Below are 22,585 nucleotides of genomic sequence, written 5' to 3'. Positions count from 1 at the left end.
CATAATTCCGTAAGTTTTCTATCAAATTTCAAACTTTTGGTGTCTTTATGATCAGGAAAAGATTCTCTATCTTTTCATAAGAGAAAATAATTTTTTTTTTTTTTAAATTTGGCCGACCCTGAGAACGAGTTTCGGAGAGGGCCTGTCGACCCTCAAAGGGTTAATTACCACTATTGAGAGTGTTCTCACAGATCAAGTGGGCAGGAATAGGAAACAAAGACCCTCCACTATAAATAACAATAAAAACCAATGTAAATACTATAATGATCCACAGCTACGCAATCTAACACATGCAGCTAGGAGGATTGGTAAAGCATACCGTGAATGTAGAACCCCAGACCTGCTCAGAACGTTCCAAGCTGCACTAACAAATGCAAGGAATAGAAAGGAAGAACTTAGGCAACAGGAATGGGAACAGTTTGTTAGTGGATTAAATAGGTCCACCCCTTTGAGTTTGGCTTGGAAAGGTATAAATAAAATAACCAGGAAAAAGACTGGCAATGTTGCTCATCCCTTTCCTCTTGAAAAAGCAAATGACCTCATAAATGACTGGTCCAAAACATCCAGGCATGAAAGCCTTCCATCTCATATTAGAAAAAATTTAGAGAGTACTTCTGAAGAAATGTTGAAACTGATTAATTTTATGAGCCAAAATATTGATGAGAGTGATTGCCTCTTTACCGAGTATGAATTAGATAATGCATTAACCAAAGGTCGATCAACTGCTCCTGGAGAGGATGGTATAACCTATGATATTCTCAGAACTCTAAGGCACGTGCCTGATAACCCTTTGTTGGCACTGTATAATCTCAGTTACATTGAGGGCGTTCTTCCTACTTCTTGGACCAATAGTCTCATTGTACCTATCCCTAAGCCCCAACAGCCTGATACATTTAGACCGATCTCCTTAACTAGTTGTCTTTGTAAAACTTTTGAAAGAATGATGCTTAACAGACTGTACTACAGAATCAGACACCAACTTTCCCCCTACCTCTATGGGTTCATGAAAGGTAAGTGTGCAGAACTGTATTTCCACCTTTCTCACTGCACACACCTCTACTAGTTTTACCACTTTTCTTGATCTAAAATCTGCATTTGATATTGCGAACAGAACCGTTATACTACATGAACTAGCCAAAATGAATATTGGTGGTGGTAGCTTACTCTGCTGGATAATAGGATACCTGTCAAATAGAGTATCCTCTGTCCTTTACCAAGGCTTCAAAAGTGATTCTAAAGAAATGTCTTTAGGTACACCGCAGGGAGGAGTTCTTAGTCCCATGCTATTTAATATTCTGATTAATGCTCTCCTAAATGCTCTACCTGCCTCACCTAAACATATAGCTATAAGCTATGCTGATGATATCATGATCCATACAACAGGGCATAAGAAGATGAATACCATTCTTAATGAAGTTCAAGCAATTTGTAATCGACTAGGCCTCATAATATCTTCCTCTAAAACAAAGATATTAACAAGCAAACGACATCCCCCACCCATCTATTTGCAGGGTGAAATCATTAGCTACGTTAAAACTTACAGATATCTTGGTGTAGATGTACCCTTTATCAAATCCACTATACCACAACTAAACAAGAAATGCAAAGCTAGGCTAAATGCTCTCAAAGCTGTTGCTGGCTACAATCCCAACTATGGTGCTAATGTGAGAATCGTGAGAATGATGTACATTCCTGGTTACACAGCCATACACAACTGTAGGCCAGACCAACAAGGGGGTGGCACTGCTATATACTACTCAGACCAACTAGGATGTATCTTTAATACTTGCACAAGGGATGAACATGGGGAATATATAATAGCTAAATTCAAATCCAAATACCTACAAAAACCTCTCACAGTGATAAACATCTACAGAGTTCCACAATCAAACATTAGCCAATTTAGTCAAAACCTAGGAAGTATGATAACTGATGCACGCCTGAACAAAGATCACTTACTACTCTCAGGTGACTTCAATATAAATCTCCTGCAAGACCAGGACCCACACGTTACTGAATTCACAAACACAATGAGTAACTGCATGTTGCTACCAACAGTAACAAAACCTACAAGAGTTACAGAGACTAGTGTTTCCCTACTTGACCACATCTGGACCAACACCATATTCCCTTTAAAATCAGGCATAATTACAGATAATACCACAGACCACTACCCTACTTTCCTCATAACAACTCTTGGTAAAATACCCCAAGACACTACTAAAGTCACCTTCAGACTTCACAATGAGGCAGCCATTAATAACTTCACAACAGCAGTAACAAACATTGACTGGCACACTGAGCTAGAAATCTATACAGATATTGACAAATGTTTTAACAATTTTCTAAAAAAGACCCAATACCTTTATAACAAGCACTGCCCTAAAAAAAAACTAAACAGATGACAGCTAAGAGACTGAACAGTCCCTGGCTAACACCCAGCATTCTCAAATCCATAAATACAAAACACCGATATGAAAAACAGTACAGAATGGGTCACATAACCAGAGACCAAACAAAACGTTACTCGTCAATCCTAACCAGCCTGATAAGAAGGGCAAAAAAATTGTATTATGAGAACAGATTATCCAACTTACGAGGTGATATAAAAAAGACCTGGAAGACCCTATCAGAAATTCTGGGAACAAAAAAGATATCACGACATAGCGAAATAAAACTAGCAAAATCAGATGAACCCCAACTCCCACCAACAGAAACAGCAAACAGACTCAATGATTTCTTCTCCACTATAGGTCAAAACCTTGCCAATAAAATCCCAAGCTCAGATACCCCACCAAATGACTACCTCACTGGCAACTACCCGAACACACTGTTCCTAGCTCCGACTAACCCATACGAAGTCTCCCTTATTATCAACGCACTGAAAAACAAGGCAGGAGATTTAAATACCTTACCACCCTTTATATACAAAAAAGCGTCACAAGTACTATCACCAATCATTGCAACGCTCTTTAACAAATCCATTGAATCCTCCACCTTCCCTACAGTTCATAATAGCAAGGGTCACCCCGATCCATAAAGGAGGAGACCAAACAGAGTCGAATAACCATAGGCCAATATCCAATTTACACCCTCTCTCAAAAATCTTCGAAAAATTAATTCATAAACGAATCTACTCCTACCTCATCTCCCAAAACATTCTCAACCCCTGCCAATTTGGATTCAGGCCTAATAAAAATACTAATGATGCTATTATACACATGCTAGAACATATATACACTGCAATAGAGAAAAAAGAAGTCCCACTGGGGATCTTCATTGACTTATGTAAAGCTTTTGATACAGTTGACCATTACTTGCTCCACGTAAAATTGTCACACTATGGTATTAGAGGGCACTCCCTCAACTACCTCAAGTCTTACCTCAGCAACAGAAGCCAATATGTGTACGCAAATGGGGCAAGCTCTTCCGCACAACCAATTACAGTTGGTGTCCCACAGGGAAGTGTCCTTGGCCCTCTTCTCTTTCTCCTATACATAAATGACCTACCAAATGCTTCGCAATTACTCAAACCCACACTTTTTGCAGATGACACTACATACGTCTTCTCTCACCCGAGCCCAGTCACGCTAGCCAATACTGTAAACACCGAATTACAGAAAATATCTACCTGGATGAGGACTAACAAACTTACACTAAACATTGACAAAACCTACTTCATTCAGTTTGGTAACAGAGCTACAGATGTACCTCTTAACATAACGATAAACGGATCACCTATCACAAAGCTAACAGAGGGAAAATTCTTAGGAATCCACCTCGATAATAGACTCAAATATCATACACATATACAACAAATTTCTAAGAAAATTTCCAAGACTGTAGGCATACTATCGAAGATACGGTACTATGTTCCACAGTCAGCCCTCCTGGCCCTTTATCACTCTCTTATTTACCCCTATCTCACCTATGGAATTTGTGCATGGGGCTCAACAACAATTAACCATTTCAGACCACTAATTACCCAACAAAAGGCTGCAGTTAGAATGATAACAAATTCTCACTACAGGCAGCACACTCCACCAATATTCAAAACGCTCAACCTACTCACCATACAAAACATCCATACTTATTATTGCACCTATTACATACATAGAACACTTAACTCTGATATTAACCCTCCCCTCAAACATCTCCTTGCCAACCTCAACAGAACACATGACCATAACACAAGGCACAGATCACTCTTTGATGTTCCTCGTGTCCATCTCACGCTATGCAAAAACTCAATGCACATAAAAGGCCCTAAAATCTGGAATTCATTACCTGTAAATATAAAAGAAACACTACCTGTTTATAAATTCAAGTCTCTTCTCAAAGTTCACTTACTCAAAACCAAATAAATACTGAATAACTGAACCTTATAAATTGTATATCCAAAATGTTACTCACAATTATATCACATAAATGTTAAACCTAGGACCCAATCTAACTTTGTTATTTTTTTAAATACACTACCTAACAGAATACTCCATTCTACTGAATGAACAGCAATGCATGCAACCATATGACCTGTCTTTGTAATACTCATTTGTGCTTTATAGTTATCTGTTTACAATAATGTCTTATCAATGATTTCATCATTGCTTAGTTAATCTTAAGTTAATTTTAAGCCAGCCCGTAATGCTATGCATATAAGTGGCTTTGGCATGCTGCTCTTACCTGTATTTTTTTTTGTACCTCTGTATGTATGCTAAAATTTCTAAATAATTTCTAAATAAATAAATAGCCTATGTTAGGTCCTTAATTGATTATGCTGCTCCCATGTTGATATTAGCTAGAAAAAGTTCTCTCCGACCCTTGGAGTTAATGCAAAATGAAGCTCTCAGGATTATTCTTGGCTGTCCCTGATCTACAAAAGTTCTTAACATGAGGAAGGAGCTTGGTATTTCTAGTATCAGTGATAGGATTGTTGAAATTAACACTGTACTCGGTATTAGAATGTTGAGAAACAAACCAGACACTGTCACAGTGAATCTTACCAAATGTCTAGAGGTAAATACACACAGATCTAAATGGATTGTGAAAACGTGCAATTGCATTAAGTTTTATAACCTACATGAACTGAATCACTGTAGGCAACAAGAGCATTTCACCCCTCCATGGAAGATGTGTTCATTTAATATCACATACCTACAAGTCCCTCCCAAGAAGCTCATTGCTAGTAATCCCTTCCTTAAATCTCTTGTTAGAGCAACTGCTCAAGAAGAAATTTCTCACCTAGCCGGTAGTAATAAGTTATCACAAGTTATATACACTGATGGATCTAAACAGGAGTCTTCTGGCAGGGCTGCATCTGCTCTTGTTGCCACCTCCCTAGTTAAGAACGATAATAAATTTGTTGAGTTGGGCATAAGAATTAACAACTGGGCGTCTACACTGCAAACTGAATTGTTTGCAATCCTAATGGCACTAAAGCTAACCTATGACACTGAGCTTGACTCTATCATCATTACTGATTCTATGTCATCATTGAAGGCTCTTGACTCATATAATGACTCCAACAACATGCTCATTGGGGAAGCCAGGTATAGATACTCAAAAATTAGGGACAAAGGAATTAATGTACAATTGCTATGGATCCCATCACACATTGGATTACTCCTTCATGATAAAGTTGATATGTTAGCCAAGAAGAGTACCCAGAAGGAGAATGTAGAATATAACTTTGGTATAACTGTGTCTAGCATTAGGAATAATATTAGGAGAGAAGTAAATAATGAAAATGATTGTTATAGGAATGCAGTTAGAAGCCTGAGTAGATTTATAACCCACTATGATAACATGAACGTAGATAAGTATGTTTATGGAGCAACTTGCAATGTGAACAGACTGACTGATGTTGTAGTGGCCAGGCTTAGGCTTGGTTACAAGTACTTCTGGCAGTTTGGGAGACACACAGATGATGATCAAACTAAATGTAAATTATGTGATCAGGCATATGGTCACTCTCTTGAACACTATGTGCTTAATTGTCCACTTATTGAGGAATCCAGAGACAGACAGTATAATAACCTATGTGACATGTCAAGATATCTTATTAATGAAAATAAGATACCAGATATACTAAGCAAATTTCCTAAATTTGCTTGTAACAGATAAGTGAACTATAGATATGTAGATATAAATCCATATGTATTCCTGTTAACCCTTTGGGGCCTAGTTCCTAGGCTTTTTGTGTATCCATATGCTCTCGCGCTACCGTCCACAAGATGGATATGGGGTGCACAATAAACTAGCCACTTCGGTGGCAAAATCTAATCTAAATCTAATCTGCTTCCTGTCAGTGAGCCATGACTCGATCCACGAGAGCACTTTTTCCCCAATGCCATGAGCTGCCACTTTCTTTAACAGTCTATGGTGCGGAACTCTATCAAAAGCCTTACTAAAATCTAAGTAAATAATATCAAATTCTTTATCGTGGTCAACAGCCTCAAAAGCTTTACTGAAGAAAGTTAATAAATTAGTTAGACAAGACCGGCCTCTTGTGAATCCATGCTGAGTATCATTAATCAAGCTATGCTTATCGAGATGGCTTCTTATAATCTCAGCTATAATTGACTCTAGTAATTTGCCTACAATTGAGGTCAGGCTTATTGGGCAGTAATTTGACGGTAACGACTTGTCCCCTGACTTAATATTAATAACACGAATTTATCTCAACAAGGAAAATAATCTTTAATGTATATTTATATTTACATATAATAATAATAATAATAATAATAATAATAATAATAATATTAATATTAATATTAATATTAATAATAATAATAATAATAATAATAATAATAATAATAATAATAATATGATACAGCCTATTAAATACAGCATTTCCTTACACCTTTGTCCTGTTCAACTAGCAATAAGAAGAGTAGGTCACATCCTTAGGAAGAGGACCCCAGTGGAAATAAGTAAATGTTTGATTTTTGGGGTGGGGTTATCCTAGGTAAATTACACATTTTTATACATGATGATGATAACTGTCCAAAGATTGTGTAACTGTACCAGAAAAAACTTATTAAAAAACTTATTAAAAGCTCCCAGTAGAAATAAGCCTTTCTTGGACTATCCCGGGTTACTAATATAATAATAATATCTTCATTTACTACAATTACATGTACAAGGTATACAGGTCTAGCTGACATCAATGACATACTACAATATAGAAAGTCGCTTGTTATGCTGAGCATTTCAGGCAAGTTAAGTCAGTTTTGTCCCAGGATGCGACCCACACCAGTCCCACTAACACCCAGGATGCGACCCACACCAGTCCCATTAACACACACCAGTCCCACTAACACCCAGGATGCGACCCACACCAGTCCCACTAACACCCAGGATGCGACCCACACCAGTCCCACTAACACCCAGGTACCCATTTTACTGATGGGTGAACATAGACAACCGGTGTAAGGAAACATGTCCAAAGTTTCTACCCTTTCCCCGGGAATCGAATCCCTGTGGGTGTTAATAATCCAAATTTCTTCTTTTACCTCCATGGAAATAAGTATCAGAATTTAACTCTACTGGGTTACCCAAAGTTAAAAAGCATCAGCAAGTTCTCCCAAAATAAAGTTACTGACGTGGAGTGAAGGAAGATTGAGCCAGCGGCTGTAGCACCTTATCATCCACTTACACACCATACAGACAATCAACAGGGTTACCTTCACAATTCATTTGTGCTGGCTGCAACATATTACGAGCTATAGCAGCGTGCTATATATTGTGTGACACTATAAAGCGAGAAAATATTGTACCTTCTAGTGGCTGCCAGTGCCTGACACTCACTGCTAAGACTCCATGGAGCCCATACTGCTCTTATTATAGCCAGGTTGTGTAAACTAAAACTATCTCCTATACTAAAAAGAGGAGAATTCGGATAATTACTTACTTACTGTATCTTACCAAATTAAAATTTTAAGAATATATGGACTTTTGTTTTTTAATCTAAGAACTGTTTTCCACAAAAAATGTGCTATTATGTTTTGTAAAAATCGGTCATATAAGACGTATCTGGAAATGGGCTTCCATCCATGTCGTCTGCTCTGGCAGGTCCAAGTGATGGCATTTATAAATAATTACCGTTTCAGGGTTCTAGTAAATATTTTTTATATTACCTGCGTAAAATTTCCAATAATTCTATGATGACATAGCAGAATATCTTTGATATACAGAGAACACTGGGAAGGAAATGAGCCTAGGCACTCAGGAAGGGGGTGTGTCAGCTGGGTTTTTTTGAACTCGGTTTCCTATTTATTTTATTTTAATCAGGGGGGGATAGCTAAACCCGTAAGTTTTGTATTATTATTATTATAATGAAGGGGGGGTGCTAAACCCGTAGGATTATGCAGCAATAGCTTTGTAGCGCTTGGGTAATGATAAACATTCGGGTTCAATCCGAGGGGATTATTATTATAATCAAAAAGAAGCGCTAAGCCACAAGGACTATACAGCTCCAAGAGAGGGGAAGACAAGTTTAGTTTCTTGGATCAAGAACCCTTCACCGGCATCCAGGAGCAGCCTCCTGCGGTACCGACCCAGGATAACCCAGTAGTCATTGTCATCAGAGACTTTCATTTCTATTGGGGGCTTTAATTAAATCTTTTCCCCCAGTATGCGACGTACAATAGTCGACTAACACCCAGGTACCTACTTATTGCTAAGTGAACAGGTACAGCAGGTGTAAGGACACATGCCCAACGTTTCACCCGTGCCGGGGATCGATCCCCGTCACTGATTTATCCCAAGACATATCTTTCTCATGACTGTTATAACCTCAGCATACACTTGGAAAATCCTAGAGGGATTAGTACCAAATCTGCACACAAAAATCACTTCCTATGAAAGCAAAAGACTTGGCAGGCGGTGCAACATTTCTCCAACAAAAAGCAAGGGCGCCGCCAGTAGCTGGCCAGGGCCAGGAGCTAAGTCTCGACCCCTGCAACCACAATTAGGCGAGTACCGTGCAGGTTCTTATCAGATCCATCCTACCCAGCATTCTCCACGACTCCATCCTATAAATACTCACATACCTTTCACCCACGGAGATCTGTTTATGACCTAATAAACGTTGCCAATAAAGGTTCACATTATACTGTTTGTGTTTATTTTTCCATTGTGTCGGTATTTTATACCATTTATTTCCATTGTCTCCCAGCATACATAAGGGGGGATTACCAATAGACCCCAGGCTGTCTTCGAGGTAGCTGGACAGGCACCTGAAGTCAGTACCTGACCAGCCGGGCTGTGGTTCGTAGTTGGTTTGTGTGCAGTCAGCAGTAACAGCCTGGATGATCAGGCCCTGATCCACCACAAGGCCTGGTCATAAACTGGGAGGTGGGGGCATTGACCTCCAGTACACCCTCCAGGTATCATATTATTATAATCAAGGGGGAAGCGCTAAACCCGGAGGATTATACAGCGCCTGGGGGGGATGTGGAAGGCATTCAGGCTTAATTCGGGGAACTGGAGCACAGATCCAATTCCCTAAATCAAGAGCCCCTCACCAACATCAAGGAACCTTCCTTGAGGGGCCAGGTATCATAACCAAGTACTAAACCCATAAGGGTCATACAGCACTGTATTATATGGGTCAGGTCTTAGCTCCTGGCACCACCCCTCAACCTGCTCCTAAGTCTCTCTTAAGTCTCGTGGGCCATCATAACTGCTCTTAAATTTATTTATGGAGCCTACCTTCAGTATTTCTTTGTTGAGGGCATTTCATTTCCTGACCACCCCTAAATGGAATACTTCCTGACATCCCTGTGGTTCTTTTCTTATTTCCAACTGTGTCCTTGAGTTAACTGTGCACGAAATACTTTGCTGGGCTGTCAGAGATACGTACTATTATTGGTAAGCTGGCACTGAATTGTGGTAAATGCCTAGGTCATGGTCGAATACACAGAACTTCTGATGATCAGTAAGAATTTTTAATGCTCAGTAGGAACTTGTAATGATCAATAGGAACTTCTGATGATCAGTGTACCTGGAAGGTATTCCAAGGGTCAACACCCCCACGACCTGGTCCATGACCAGGCCTTGCGACAGAAACTTTTATGATCAAAAGGAACTTTTGATGATCAATAGGAACTTTTCTGCTTCAGGTTACAAGCAGGCAACCAGGCAAGCCATGACAAGGACACTCAGGAAACTTGCTTTTGATGCTGTACTGAACTGCCAGTGTTTGAATCCACGGTTTCTATGCAATAAGTTATTATACTATTTATGGGGAAGTGCTAAGACCATAGGGGTCATACAGAACCTGAGGAATTGGAGGGAGTCAAGTATGATCCATGAAAGGGGAGGATAAGTCTAATTCCTTGAATCCAAAGCCTCATCAGCATCAAGGAACCTCTCTCTGGGTTTATTATAGTGACAAATTATTATTATAATCAAAAAGAAGCGCTAAGCCACAAGGGCTATATATAGTGACAAAAAATACACTAAACCCATATAGGTCATTAAGTGCTACCTCCATCAAAACAAAGTGGGTCCCCATATTAATGTGCTATATTCATGGAAAATAAATAAACCCAAATGTGTCACTAAAAGTGTCTGGAGAATGGAAGATATTATTATAATCAAAAAGAAGCGCTAAACCACAAGCACTATACAGCGCTGCAGGGCAGGAAGGAAGCGAGGGCATCAGGTGGCAAAAGGGAGATGGATGAGTAATAGGTAGAATGGAAGATAATCAGGAGGGGAAAGGTAGCTATGATTCCTTAGATCAAAATCATTATTTTCATTTTCATTATTACAGTATATACAAAAAAAAAAATAGGTGCCAAATTTGTGTGGGTGATCCTGCAGTGTTCTTGAATTAAGAGCCCTTACTCAGCATCAACTCCTCCCCCTGGAGGGACACAATCATCAGCATCAACACTCTCCCTTGGTGGGACACAGAACCTTCACCAGAGGGGGGCATAATAGTAGTTAGTAATTTGCCTTCTTAGTCTCCTCTGAGACTTGTATATAATGTCAGCAATATGACTGACTTGTAGTATTTTGCCATCATCTTGTGCCTCCTTTGCAAAGTAGATTTATATCTGCATTTTTAGGTCCTATGGAATCTCAACTGAACTTAAACTCTTTCTCCAAGGTTTACTAAGCTTCCATGTTAGTGGGGATGAGCGCATGGGTTATATATATTCATGGGGATTGCCACAAGGCAGCAAGCATGGTTCAATAACACCTGGTGTAAACATTGATAATTATGTATCACTCACACTTCTTGATTTATATGGCTTTCTCAATTCATACAGAATAAAGAGAGAATAAGGTGTAGAGAAAATCTCCAGGTGTCATCTGTAGTGGTGATCCTTTATGACATTCCTAAAGTGTTTCACAACATTGTCAGTGTAATAGTCATCAGCACGGCTTGCAATAGCTGTGTGAGGGTGATTTTCATCAAAAAAGGTTTGCACTTCAAGCCACATTGCACACATTTCCTTAATCTTTGAAGTAGGTAACTTCTTCAATTTCTCTATCCCCTCCTCCGAAGCAGTTTCCTCAGGTGTGGCCTCTTGCTGTTGAAGATGATCTAGCAGCTCATCAGTGGCTAGTTCTTCATTGTCCTCCTCCACCAACTCTTCCACATCCTCCCCACTAACCTCCAACCCCAAGGACTTCCCCAATGCCACAATGGATTCCTCAACTGGCATAGGATTCCCAGGGTTAGCCTCAAACCCTTCAAAATCCCTTTTGTCTACACATTCTGGCCACAGTTTCTTCCAAGCAGAGTTCAAGGTCCTCTTAGTCACTTCCTCCCAAGCCTTACCTATAATGTTTACACAATTGAGGATGCTAAAGTGATCTCTCCAAAACTCTCTTAGAGTCAATTGAGTTTCTGAGGTCACTACAAAGCACCTTTCAAACATAGCCTTTGTGTACAGTTTCTTGAAGTTGGAAATGACCTGCTGGTCCATGGGCTGCAGGAGAGGAGTGGTATTAGGAGGCAAAAACTTGATCTTAATGAAGCTCATTTCCACAGAAAGTCGCTCTGCCACGTCTGAAGGATGACCAGGAGCATTGTCTAATACCAGGAGGCACTTAAGGTCTAATTTCTTTTCAATTAGGTAATTTTTCACATTGGGGGCAAATGCATGGTGTAACCAGTCATAGAAAAAGTCCCTAGTGACCCATGCCTTACTGTTTGCCCTCCACAGCACACACAAATTAGCCTTGAGGACATTGTTTTTCCTGAACACTCTGGGAGTTTCTGAGTGATACACCAATAAAGGCTTCACTTTGCAATCACCACTAGCATTGGCACACATCAACAGAGTAAGCCTGTCTTTCATAGGCTTATGTCCTGGAAGTGCCTTTTCCTCCTGAGTAATGTAGGTCCTGCTTGGCATTTTCTTCCAAAACAGGCCTGTTTCGTCACAATTAAACACTTGTTCAGGTTTCAGTCCTTCACTGTCTATGTACTCCTTGAATTCCTGCACATATTTTTCAGCAGCTTTGTGGTCCGAACTGGCAGCCTCACCATGCCTTATCACACTATGTATGCCACTACGATTCTTAAATCTCTCAAACCAACCTTTGCTGGCCTTAAATTCACTTACATCACCACTAGTTGTAGGCATTTTTCTAATTAAATCCTCATGCAACTTCCTAGCCTTTTCACATATGATCGCTTGAGAGATGCTATCTCCTGCTATCTGTTTTTCATTAATCCACACCAATAACAGTCTCTCAACATCTTCTATCACATGCGATCTATGTTTCGAAAACAAAGTTGCACCTTTGGCAAGAACAGCTTCCTTGATTGCCGTTTTCTTGGCCACAATAGTAGCGATCGTTGATTGGGGTTTTGTGTACAACCTGGCCAGCTTGGAGACATGCACTCCACCTTCATACTTAGCAATGATCTCTTTCTTCATATCTATAGTAATTCTCACCCTTTTTGCTGTAGGGTTTACACTAGAATCTTTCTTGGGGCCTATGATGACTTATTTTGCAGGTGCAATCACTAAAAAGGCTGTGATAATATGAAATGTTCCGACTGTATGCTTGGAAGCGACCACGGTGGCTGGCTTGTAAACACTGGCACCCACGGAACAAGTGAGGCGGGCTCAGACCGCACGTGGATGCCTCTCGAACGAATCGCTTTGAGCGAGTTTTTTAGTGCTAGCCGAGGCAAAATTTTTGAGTTAAAATGTATCGCTAGGCGGATTTAACGTTATGTGATGCGTTCGTTAGGCGAGGGTCCACTGTAGTTTAAGATATAATGACTGCCAAGAACTTCATCAGTCTCTCAGGTCTGTTTCAAATTTAATTGTTTCATCCTTTAGCAAAACCTCCTACAAACAAAAATATTGCATGACAAATGATCCCCAATCAGTGCTATGCTCACCAATTTGTGCATGGAGTCACCTGAAACAGAACATTTAGCAGACATGATACTTTCCACTATAACCAGGTTGACAACATTCTTCTAGTCACACATAGGTACTTCAATATGGAACTCTTCTGTGATCATCTCAACACCATGAAACCCTCTGTTAAATTTTCCCCTTGAAATATAGCAAGATGATACACTACTCTTCCTTGATGTCAACCTTCTTAAGGTCCAAAACTTCCTCAAATTTCAGGTCTGCAGAAACTGCTAACAAAGGAGATCTAATCCACTTTATTTCCCACCATGCTAAAAGTATTAAAAATGGTAGCATTATTGATTTCTTTCTCGGGACTTACAGAACATGTAGTTCAAAGTTTTTTGAAGATGAGTGTAACACTGCTGCCAACATACTTACCACACTCATGTTTACCTTTTCTTAAATTGCAGACTTAAAACACAGAAGATTTCAACAACCCAACCCTAGGGAGAATACTGACAATGCCCAAAGCAATATTTTATCTACTGGTAATGAAGCCCATAATATAACCTGGGCTCTCAAACAAAGTGACACCAACAAAACAGTCATAACATCTAAAAGTTTACATGAATTGAATAGATGAAAGGCCAGCTACCACCACAACACAGAAGCAGGCATGTACAAGAGCCTATGCAGAGGGTGTGACACATTTTACATTGGTGAAACATCACGAAGCCCACACACACTAGAATCCTCAAAAATGAGTAAGCACATAAAACACAGTCTAAATAAGGCCTGTGTTAAACATAAGAGACAAACATACACACCTCATGGACTAGACACTAACAGAGCCTGGCATAAGGAAAACCAAAATGCTAGAAAACGTTTCACATCAGCACTCAGATAGACCTCCAACACTAGAACAGAATCAAAGGGCATTTAGTACAGCACATTATTGCCAAACCATTAGTAAACCCATCTTGCATGGAAAAACCCATCTCTAAATACCAGTACCCCTCCTAACACAACCAGCAGTGCTGGCTTTCTTAGGAATCAACCCCTACCCTACATGGTGGGTAACCACCAACAGAATGTCCCCAGAATGAACAGAGCAAGGTTTAGCAAAACTGCCTCTTTACAATGAAGTGCAAGTGTCATTCAGCTAATAACGAGCAAGAAATAACCAAAAATAAAGCCTTTGCCATTTGTAGAAAACCTGTAGTAGTAATTCTATCATTGGATGATCCAATCCAATGAGTGTCAGATGTTTTAACAATAAATCTTATCCCATTTCCAAAGAAGCAAATCTTACAAAAGTTGATGGATTCTTAATAAGACAAGTAAACAGTGTTGGGAAAGGACCCACTTAAAAGTGACAGACCTCCTTCTTGAGAGAGGTCTCCACTAGCTGTAACAAGTAACCATATCTTGAATGGTTGTCAACCTTTGCATCTGGGTTCCCTGTCTTCCAGGACAGATATAACTGGGAGTTTAGTGTATACATATTAAAAATCAAATGGATATTTGCTAGGTATTTCAAAATACATTATAAGACAAATAATTTGGTAAAACCTTTAAATTTAATTGGTGAATTATGTTTTGAACTATACTTATCACAAGTCAAGAATTTAATAAAAATTATACTGTACCAAATTATTACATTAATTTAAAACTTATATGAGAACAAAGCCTAAAACAAATGTAAGTACAATTTTTAAGCTGCTACTATGTAAAGTAAAAATTTTAAGAACATACTACATATAGTCAACACATAAATTCTTACTAAAAGCACATCCATTCCACAATATATAAATTTCCATCACTTTAATTCATCTGAGCCCATAATACATATGTGGGAGCTGATATTCATATCACTCCTGGAGCCATTTTTTAATGAGCTGGGCAATCTGCTCTCTTGCCTGTGTCAGCTGTGGAGGATCAGTGGGCAAGGCAGGATACATGTTGGCACAATGTGCAGTTCCTAGAAATACATGAATATCTATGAGTTTACATTGAGTTTAGTTAAAAACAGAATCTTTGATAAACTTAGAAAACCAATTCATTCAGTAACATGTCCTTTAATAAGAGAGCCTCTTTATTCTGTTTTCTTTAAAGGCATTTGTGCAACACCACCTAATAAGCTAAAACAAAATTACTAAATTAGTTTTTGTGTTCATATTTTGTGTTCACATCAACATATTTTCCATACAGACTCGGGAAGCTCCAAAATGTACAAGATATCATTCTTTCTACATGCCAATAAAACAACTGTAATGTATTTTTTTCATTAACATTGACCAATACAAAAATAAATACCCACAGTTGCTATTTCACCAATCCCTATCATAGCTTGTTTTACAGTGTGCGCTAATCCCAATTACGTATTTATTTTTTTTATTAACACGTCAGCCGATTCCCACCAAGATAGGGTGGCCCAAAAAAGAAAAACTTTCATCACCATTCACTCCATCACTGTCTTGCCAGAGGGGTGCCTTACACTATAGTTATAAAACTGCAACATTAACACCCCTCCTTCAGAGTGTAGACACTGTACTTCTCATCTCCAGGACTCAAGTCCGGCCTGCCAGTTTCCCTGAATCCCTTCATAAATGTTACTTTACTCACACTCCAACAGCACGTCAAGTATTAAAACCATTTGTCTCCATTCACTCCTATCAAATACACTCATGCACGCTTGCTGGAAGTCCAAACTCCTTGCACACAAAACCTCCTTTACCCCCTCCCTCCAACCCTTCCTAGGCCGACCCCTACCCAGCCTTCCCTCCACTACAGATTTATACACTCTCGAAGTCATTCTGTTTTGTTCCATTCTCTCTACATGTCCGAACCACCTCAATATAAATTTTTAAGTACATACCATAATAATCAGGCCTATATACATGTACAAGAAGAATAAAAAAGAATTCTCACTGTAATACACGGACATATTACAATTTCCTATGAGAGAAAAGCATGCCTTCCATAATGAAACAGCAAAAAATACAAAAGCTAGTACTCCCTATACCTCTTCTTATCATCATCTATATACACCATGTGTCTGCTCTAGGCTGAGAAAATGATCACCTTAAAACTACTACTTCGTGGGTGATGGAATGATTACATCATCTCTATATCTCCATTGCTTTTGCTGCCATCTCTGCATGTGACTGAAGAAGCCTACTGTGTAGGCAAAATATTTTGAAATAAAGATCCCTAACTCATCTATTTTCTTTCTTTCTTTGAACGCACTGGCCGTATCCCACAGGCAGGGTGGCCCAAAAAGAAAAACGAAAGTACTCATCTACTTGTTGCTATTATATACCATTCTTATATCCTCAATATGGCTTTTATATACAGTCGAAGACAGTATTTTTTTTACACATGGTTAGATATACAGTGAACCCTCTGTTTTCGTTACCCTCTGATTTCGTGATTTTCGGTTATCGCCGACTTTTTTCGTCAAAATATAGTCTGTTTTCATTAATTCCCTCTGGTTTCATCAGTCATACAGAACACGTCCAACTGCCCACGCACACACAAAGCCTCCCACACACCATTCTAAGTATGGCATTGTTTCTCGGAGGGTGAACATTACTCTGCGAGGTCATAAGAAACATATCGTAATAATCCATTGTTTTTTGCGCTTGTTTATTGTGTGTGACTGCTAAATAAGCCATCATGGGCTCAAAGAAAGCTCCTAGTGCCAGTCCTATAGTAAAGGTGAGAAACACGATAGAATTTAAGAAACAACTCATAGAAAAATATAAAAGTGAGGTACATGTGGTTATCCTAGGTTCTCTACACATATGCTCGCCATACCTGAATAAATTTACTTACTTACTTACTTACTTACATGTGGCCGACCTCGCCAAGATGTACGATCAGTTCCATCGTGGTGAAGAAAAGAGAAATCAAGGAAGCTGATTTTGCGAAAGGGGTAAATATGCTAACTAAACAGAGATCACAAACAACTGAAGATGTGGAGAAATTGTTGTTGGTGTGGATCAACCAAAAACAGTGAGCGGGAGATAGTGTTGTGCAGTCGATAATTTGCAAAAAGGCAAGACAGTTGCATGGGGATCTCGTAAAGAAAATGCCTGGAACGAGTGCTGCTATTAGTGAATTTAAGGCCAGCAAAGGCTGATTTGAAAAATTCAAGCTTAGTGGCATACACAGTGTTGTAAGGCATGGTGAGACTGCAAGTTCAAACATGCAGCTGAAAAATTTGTGCATGAATTCAAAGAGTATGTAGAGGGCGAAGGATTCGTCCCCCAACAAGTGTTCAATTGTGACGAAACAGGCCTCTTTGGAAGAAAATGCCAAAGAGGACCTACATCACTCAGGAGGAAAAGGCACTGCCAGGACACAAGCCTATGAAAGACAGGCTACCCTTCTTGTTCTGTGGTAATGCTAGTGGACATTTCAAAGTGAAGCCTTTACTGGTGTATCACTCTGAAAACCCCAGAGTGTTCAAAAAAAACAATGTTGTCAAGAGTAAATTGTGTGTGATGTGGATGGCTAACAATAAAGCATGGGTCACGAGGCAAATTTTCCTTGATTGGTTCAATAAAGTGTTTGACCCGAGTGTGAAGAAATACCTTCTGGAAAATCAACTGCCACTCAAGTGCCTCCTGGTAATGGACAATGCTCCTGCTCATCCTCCAGACTCGGACGACCAATTGTTGGAGGCGTTTAGTTTCATCACAGTGAAGTTCTTGCCCCCTAATACCACTCCTCTCATCCAGCCCATGGACCAACAGATCATTTCAAACTTCAAAAAACTTTACACCAAAGCAATGTTACAAAGGTGCTTTGACGTGACCTCGGACACTGAATTGACCCTAAGAGAGTTCTTGAGGGATCACTTCAATATCCTCAGTTGCATAACCCTTATAGAAAAGGCTTGGCAGGGAGTGACTTTCAGGATGATGAACTCTGCTTGGAGAAAATTGTGGCCAGAATGTGTCCAAGAGAAGGATTTTGAAGGGTTTGGGGCTGACCCTGACAACCCTCTGCCTGTTATGGAATCTACTGTGGCATTGGGAAATTCCATGGGGTTGGATGTGAGTGGCCAGGATGTGGAAGAGTTGGTAGAGGACCACAGTGAAGAGTTAACCACTGAAGAGCTGCAAGGCCTTCATCTGGAACAGTAAGAGACCACAGCTGAGGAAATTGCTTCAGAGGAGGAGGAAGAGAGAGGGAAGAAAGTGCCTTCTTCAGTGATTAAGGACATTTGTACAAATTGGAGTGAGGTGCAAATGTTTTTGGAGGAACATCACCTTAACAAAGCTGTTGCAGGCCGTGTCTGCAACACGTTCAATGACAATGCCTTGTCCCATTTTAGGCAAATCTTAGAGATGCTAGAAACAGAGCTCTCTGGAAAAAATGTTTGTGCAACAGGGGGCCAGTGACTCTCAAGCTGGTCCTAGCGCCATTAAAAAATAAAGAAGGGAAGTAACACCGGCTAAGGACTTGGTACCTGAAGTCTTTATGGAAGGGGATTCCCCTTCCAAACAATAATCAGTCCTCCCTCTCCCCTCCTCCCCATCTTCCACACACAAACAAGTCTTCAATAAAGATAAGCGTGATGTTAAATGTTCATTTATTCATTTTATTAGTGCTTTACATTTATTTGTCATTGTTTTCTGTTTGTAATCTATATTTAATCTCTAAAAAATTTATTTTTTTGTTAATACTTTTGGGTGTCTCGAACGGATTAATTGGATTTACATTATTGCTTATGGGGAAAATGATTTCAGTTTTCGTGATTTTTGGGTTTCGTCAGACTCTCTGGAACAGATTAATCACAAAAACAGAGGGTCCACTGTACATCTTTCTATGCTCACCTCCCAACTTATGATATGAACTTGAAATGAATACTATATTTCATTACTTACCGTTTATAAAAATGGCAGTAGCATCAGTGCTGAGGTCAGCAGTAACTCCAAGAGCATGCCAAGGGTCAACAGAACCATTGGGAAAAACAACTCTTGTCACTTTCAGATTTCTGCCACCATAGTTTGTGTTTGTTCTCTTGATACTGGCCTCTATCAGGCTATAGGTAAACCTGCACAACCAGAAAAATGTACATTTATAAGTGTGTTTACAGTATAGTCTTTACAAAAAGAAAAAAACTTTGGTGTAGAATGAAAAAAAAAAGTTTGCTTCCAACACTGTACATACAGTAAGGACATGCAATGAAAGCAAAAAGTCAGACCAGATACTGATATTTTATATTTAATAAACCCTAGTAGGGCTTATTAAGCTATGTGTGAGTTTTATTCAACATCTTCCAAACTTTTTTTTTTTTTATGGCAAACATTATTTTTGCAGTGTGGTAACTCACTTTTAAAGCACACTATTACATAATTACAGTATGTGGTTTAGTCATCGATTACTAAGAAAAGACCCCTCAAGGGAGATGCCTTGATGTTGGTGAGGGGCTCTTGATCTAGGGAAATGGATCTATGCTCGTTCCCTGAATAGAGCCTGAATACCTTCTATCTCCCCCCTTCTATCTCCCATATGCACTGTATAATCCCACAGGTTTAACACTCCCCCATGATGATAATAATAATAATAATAATGTGCAGAAAGAGGCTTGGTAATAAGTAACACATATTTTATAAAAAAGAGGGAAAGATATGTATACAAGGTATGATACAGCACGTAATGAAAGTAGCTTGTTAGATTATGTACTGGTGGATAAAAGGTTGATGGGTAGGCTTCAGGATGTACATGTTTATAGGGGGGCAACTGATACATCGGATCATTATTTAGTTGTAGTTACAGTTAGAGTAAGAGGTAGATGGGACAAAAGGAAAATGGCAACAACAAGTAAGAGAGAGGTGAAAGTACATAAAAAAGGGAGGAGGAAGTTCAGGTGAGATATAAGCAACTATTGGCAGAAAGGTGGGCTAATGCAAGTATGAGTAGTGGGGGGGGGGGGGTGAAGAGTGTAGTAGTAGTTTTAAAAATGCAGTATTAGAATGTGGGGCAGAAGTTTGTGGCTATAGGAGGGTGGGTGCAGGAGGAAAGAAGAGTGACTGGTGGAATGATGAAGTAAAGGGTGATACAAGAGAAAAAGGTAGCTTTTGAGAGGCTTTTACAAAGCAGAAGTGTTATAAGAAGAGCAGAGTATATGGAGAGTAAAAGAAAGGTGAAGAGAGTGGTGAGAGAGTGCAAAAGGAGAGCAGATGATAGAGTGGGAGAGACACTGTTAAGAAATTTTGATGAAAATAAGAAAAAATTTGGGGCGAGATAAACAAGTTAAGAAAGCCTAGGGAAAGTATGGATTTGTCAGTTAAAAACAGAGTAGGGGAGTTAGTAGCTGGGGAGATGGTGCCATTGGGTAGATGGCGGGAATATTTTGATGAAGAAAGGGGGCGGAAATTTCATGCACTAGCCAGGGAGATGTACCATCTTTTAGGAGTGAAGAAGAGCAGGATGTGAGTGTGGGGGAGGTGCGTGAGGCATTACGTAGAATGAAAGGGGGTAAAGCAGCTGGAACTGAGGGGATCATGACAGAAATGTTAAAAGCAGGGGAGGACATACTGGGCAATGTGTGGTGTAAATATTATGCAGAAAATTCGGAGTGTGGAAATTAGGAGGTGTGGAGTTAATAAAAGCATTAGTCAGAGGGCAGAAGAGGGGTTGTTGAGGTGGTTTGGTCATTTAGAGAGAATGGATCAAAGTAGAATGACATGGAAAGCATATAAATCTATAGGGGAAGGAAAGAGGGGTAGGGGTCGTCCTCGAAAGGGTTGGAAAGAGGGGGTAAAGGAGGTTTTGTGGGTGAGGGGCTTGGACTTCCAGCAAGCGTGCATGAGCGTGTTAGATAGGAGTGAATGGAGACGAATGATACTTGGGACCTGACGATCTGTTGGAGTGTGAGCAGGGTAATATTTAGTGAAGAGATTCAGGGAAACCGGTTATTTTCATATAGTCGGACTTGAGTCCTGGAAATGGGAAGTACAATGCCTGCACTTTAAAGGAGGGGTTTGGGATATTGGCAGTTTGGAGGGATATGTTGTGTATCTCTATACGTATATGCTTCTAAACTGTTATATTCTGAGCACCTCTGCAAAAGCAGTGATAATGTGTGAGTGTGGTGAAAGTGTTGAATGATGATGAAAGTATTTTCTTTTTGGGGATTTTCTTTCTTTTTTTGGGTCACCCTGCCTCGGTGGGAGACGACCGACTTGTTGAAAAAAAAAAAAAAAAAAATGTATGAAAGAGGGGAAGGTACCTAGGGATTGGCAGAGAGCATGTATAGTCCCTTTATATAAAGGGAAGGGGGACAAAAGAGACTGTAAAAATTATAGGGGAATAAGTTATCCGAGTATACCAGGAAAAGTGTATGGTAGGGTTATTATTGACAGAATTAGAGGTAAGACAGAATGCAGGATTGCGGATGAGCAAGGAGGTTTTAGTGTGGGTAGGGGATGTGTAGATCAAGTGTTTACATTGAAGCATATATGTGAACAGTATTTAAATAAAAGTAGGGAAGTTTTCATTGCATTTATGGATTTAGAAAAGGCATATGACAGAGTGGACAGGGAAGCAATGTGGCAGATGTTGCAAGTATATGGAATAGGTAGTAAGTTAATATATGCTGTAAAGAGTTTTTATGAGGATAGTGAGGCTCAGGTTAGGGTGTGTAGAAGAGAGGGAGAATACTTCCCGGTAAAAGTAGGTCTTAGACAGGGATGTGTAATGTCACCATGGTTGTTTAATATACGTATTTATAGATGGGGTTGTAAAAGAGGTAAATGCTAGGGTGGTCGGGAGAGGGGTGGAATTAAATTATGGGGAATCAAATACAACATGGGAATTGACACAGTTACTTTTTGCTGATGATACTGTGCTTATGGGAGATTCTAAAGAAAAATTGCCAAGGTTAGTAGACGAGTTTGGTAGTGTTTGTAAAGGTAGAAAGTTGAAAGTGAACATAGAAAAGAGTAAGGTGATGAGGGTATCAAATGTTTTAGATAAAGAAAAACTGGATATCAAATTGGGGAGGAGGAGTATGAAAGAAGTGAATGTTTTCAGATACTTGGGAGCTGACGTGTCGGCGGATGGATTTATGAAGGATGAGGTTAATCATAGAATTGATGAGGGAAAAAAGGTGAGTGGTGCATTGAGGTATATGTGGAGTCAAAAAACGTTATCTATGGAGGCAAAGAAGGAAATGTATGAAAGTATAGTAGTACCAACTCTTATATGGGTGTGAAGCTTGGGTTGTG

The 22,585-nt window shown here is 39.6% G+C and overlaps 2 protein-coding genes across 11 annotated transcripts in view; both read right to left on the bottom strand.

Moving 5' to 3' along the window:
• Positions 1 to 7,859, bottom strand: part of TBC1D5 (TBC1 domain family member 5) — a 125,914-nt gene extending 118,055 nt beyond the window's left edge. For 2 of the 9 annotated variants that reach the window (XM_053789322.2, XM_053789341.2), the window contains exon 1: positions 7,779 to 7,859. Coding sequence is in view for 2 of the 9 variants with exons in the window: in XM_053789371.2 (XP_053645346.1) it covers positions 7,686 to 7,716 (31 nt within the window). In the remaining 7 variants the exon portion in view is untranslated. Of the gene's footprint in view, positions 1 to 7,685 lie in introns of all 9 variants that reach the window. The other 7 variants (XM_053789331.2, XM_053789366.2, XM_053789381.2 and 4 more) reach the window with 6 other exon arrangements.
• Positions 7,860 to 13,638: 5,779 nt separating this feature from the next.
• The window catches only part of LOC128697588 (putative serine protease K12H4.7), a 48,276-nt gene continuing 39,329 nt past the window's right edge, over positions 13,639 to 22,585 (bottom strand). For both annotated transcript variants that reach the window (XM_053789424.2, XM_053789429.2), the window contains exons 8-9: positions 19,238 to 19,407; positions 13,639 to 15,321 (exon numbers count right to left, since the gene is read on the bottom strand). In XM_053789424.2, coding sequence (XP_053645399.1) covers positions 15,212 to 15,321; positions 19,238 to 19,407 — 280 coding nt within the window. In that variant the 3' untranslated portion in view covers positions 13,639 to 15,211. The remainder of the gene's footprint in view (positions 15,322 to 19,237; positions 19,408 to 22,585) is intronic.

Source organism: Cherax quadricarinatus, chromosome 31 (assembly GCF_038502225.1).
Source record: "Cherax quadricarinatus isolate ZL_2023a chromosome 31, ASM3850222v1, whole genome shotgun sequence".
NCBI lineage: Eukaryota > Metazoa > Arthropoda > Malacostraca > Decapoda > Parastacidae > Cherax > Cherax quadricarinatus.
This window is presented reverse-complemented; position numbering and strand designations above follow the sequence as displayed.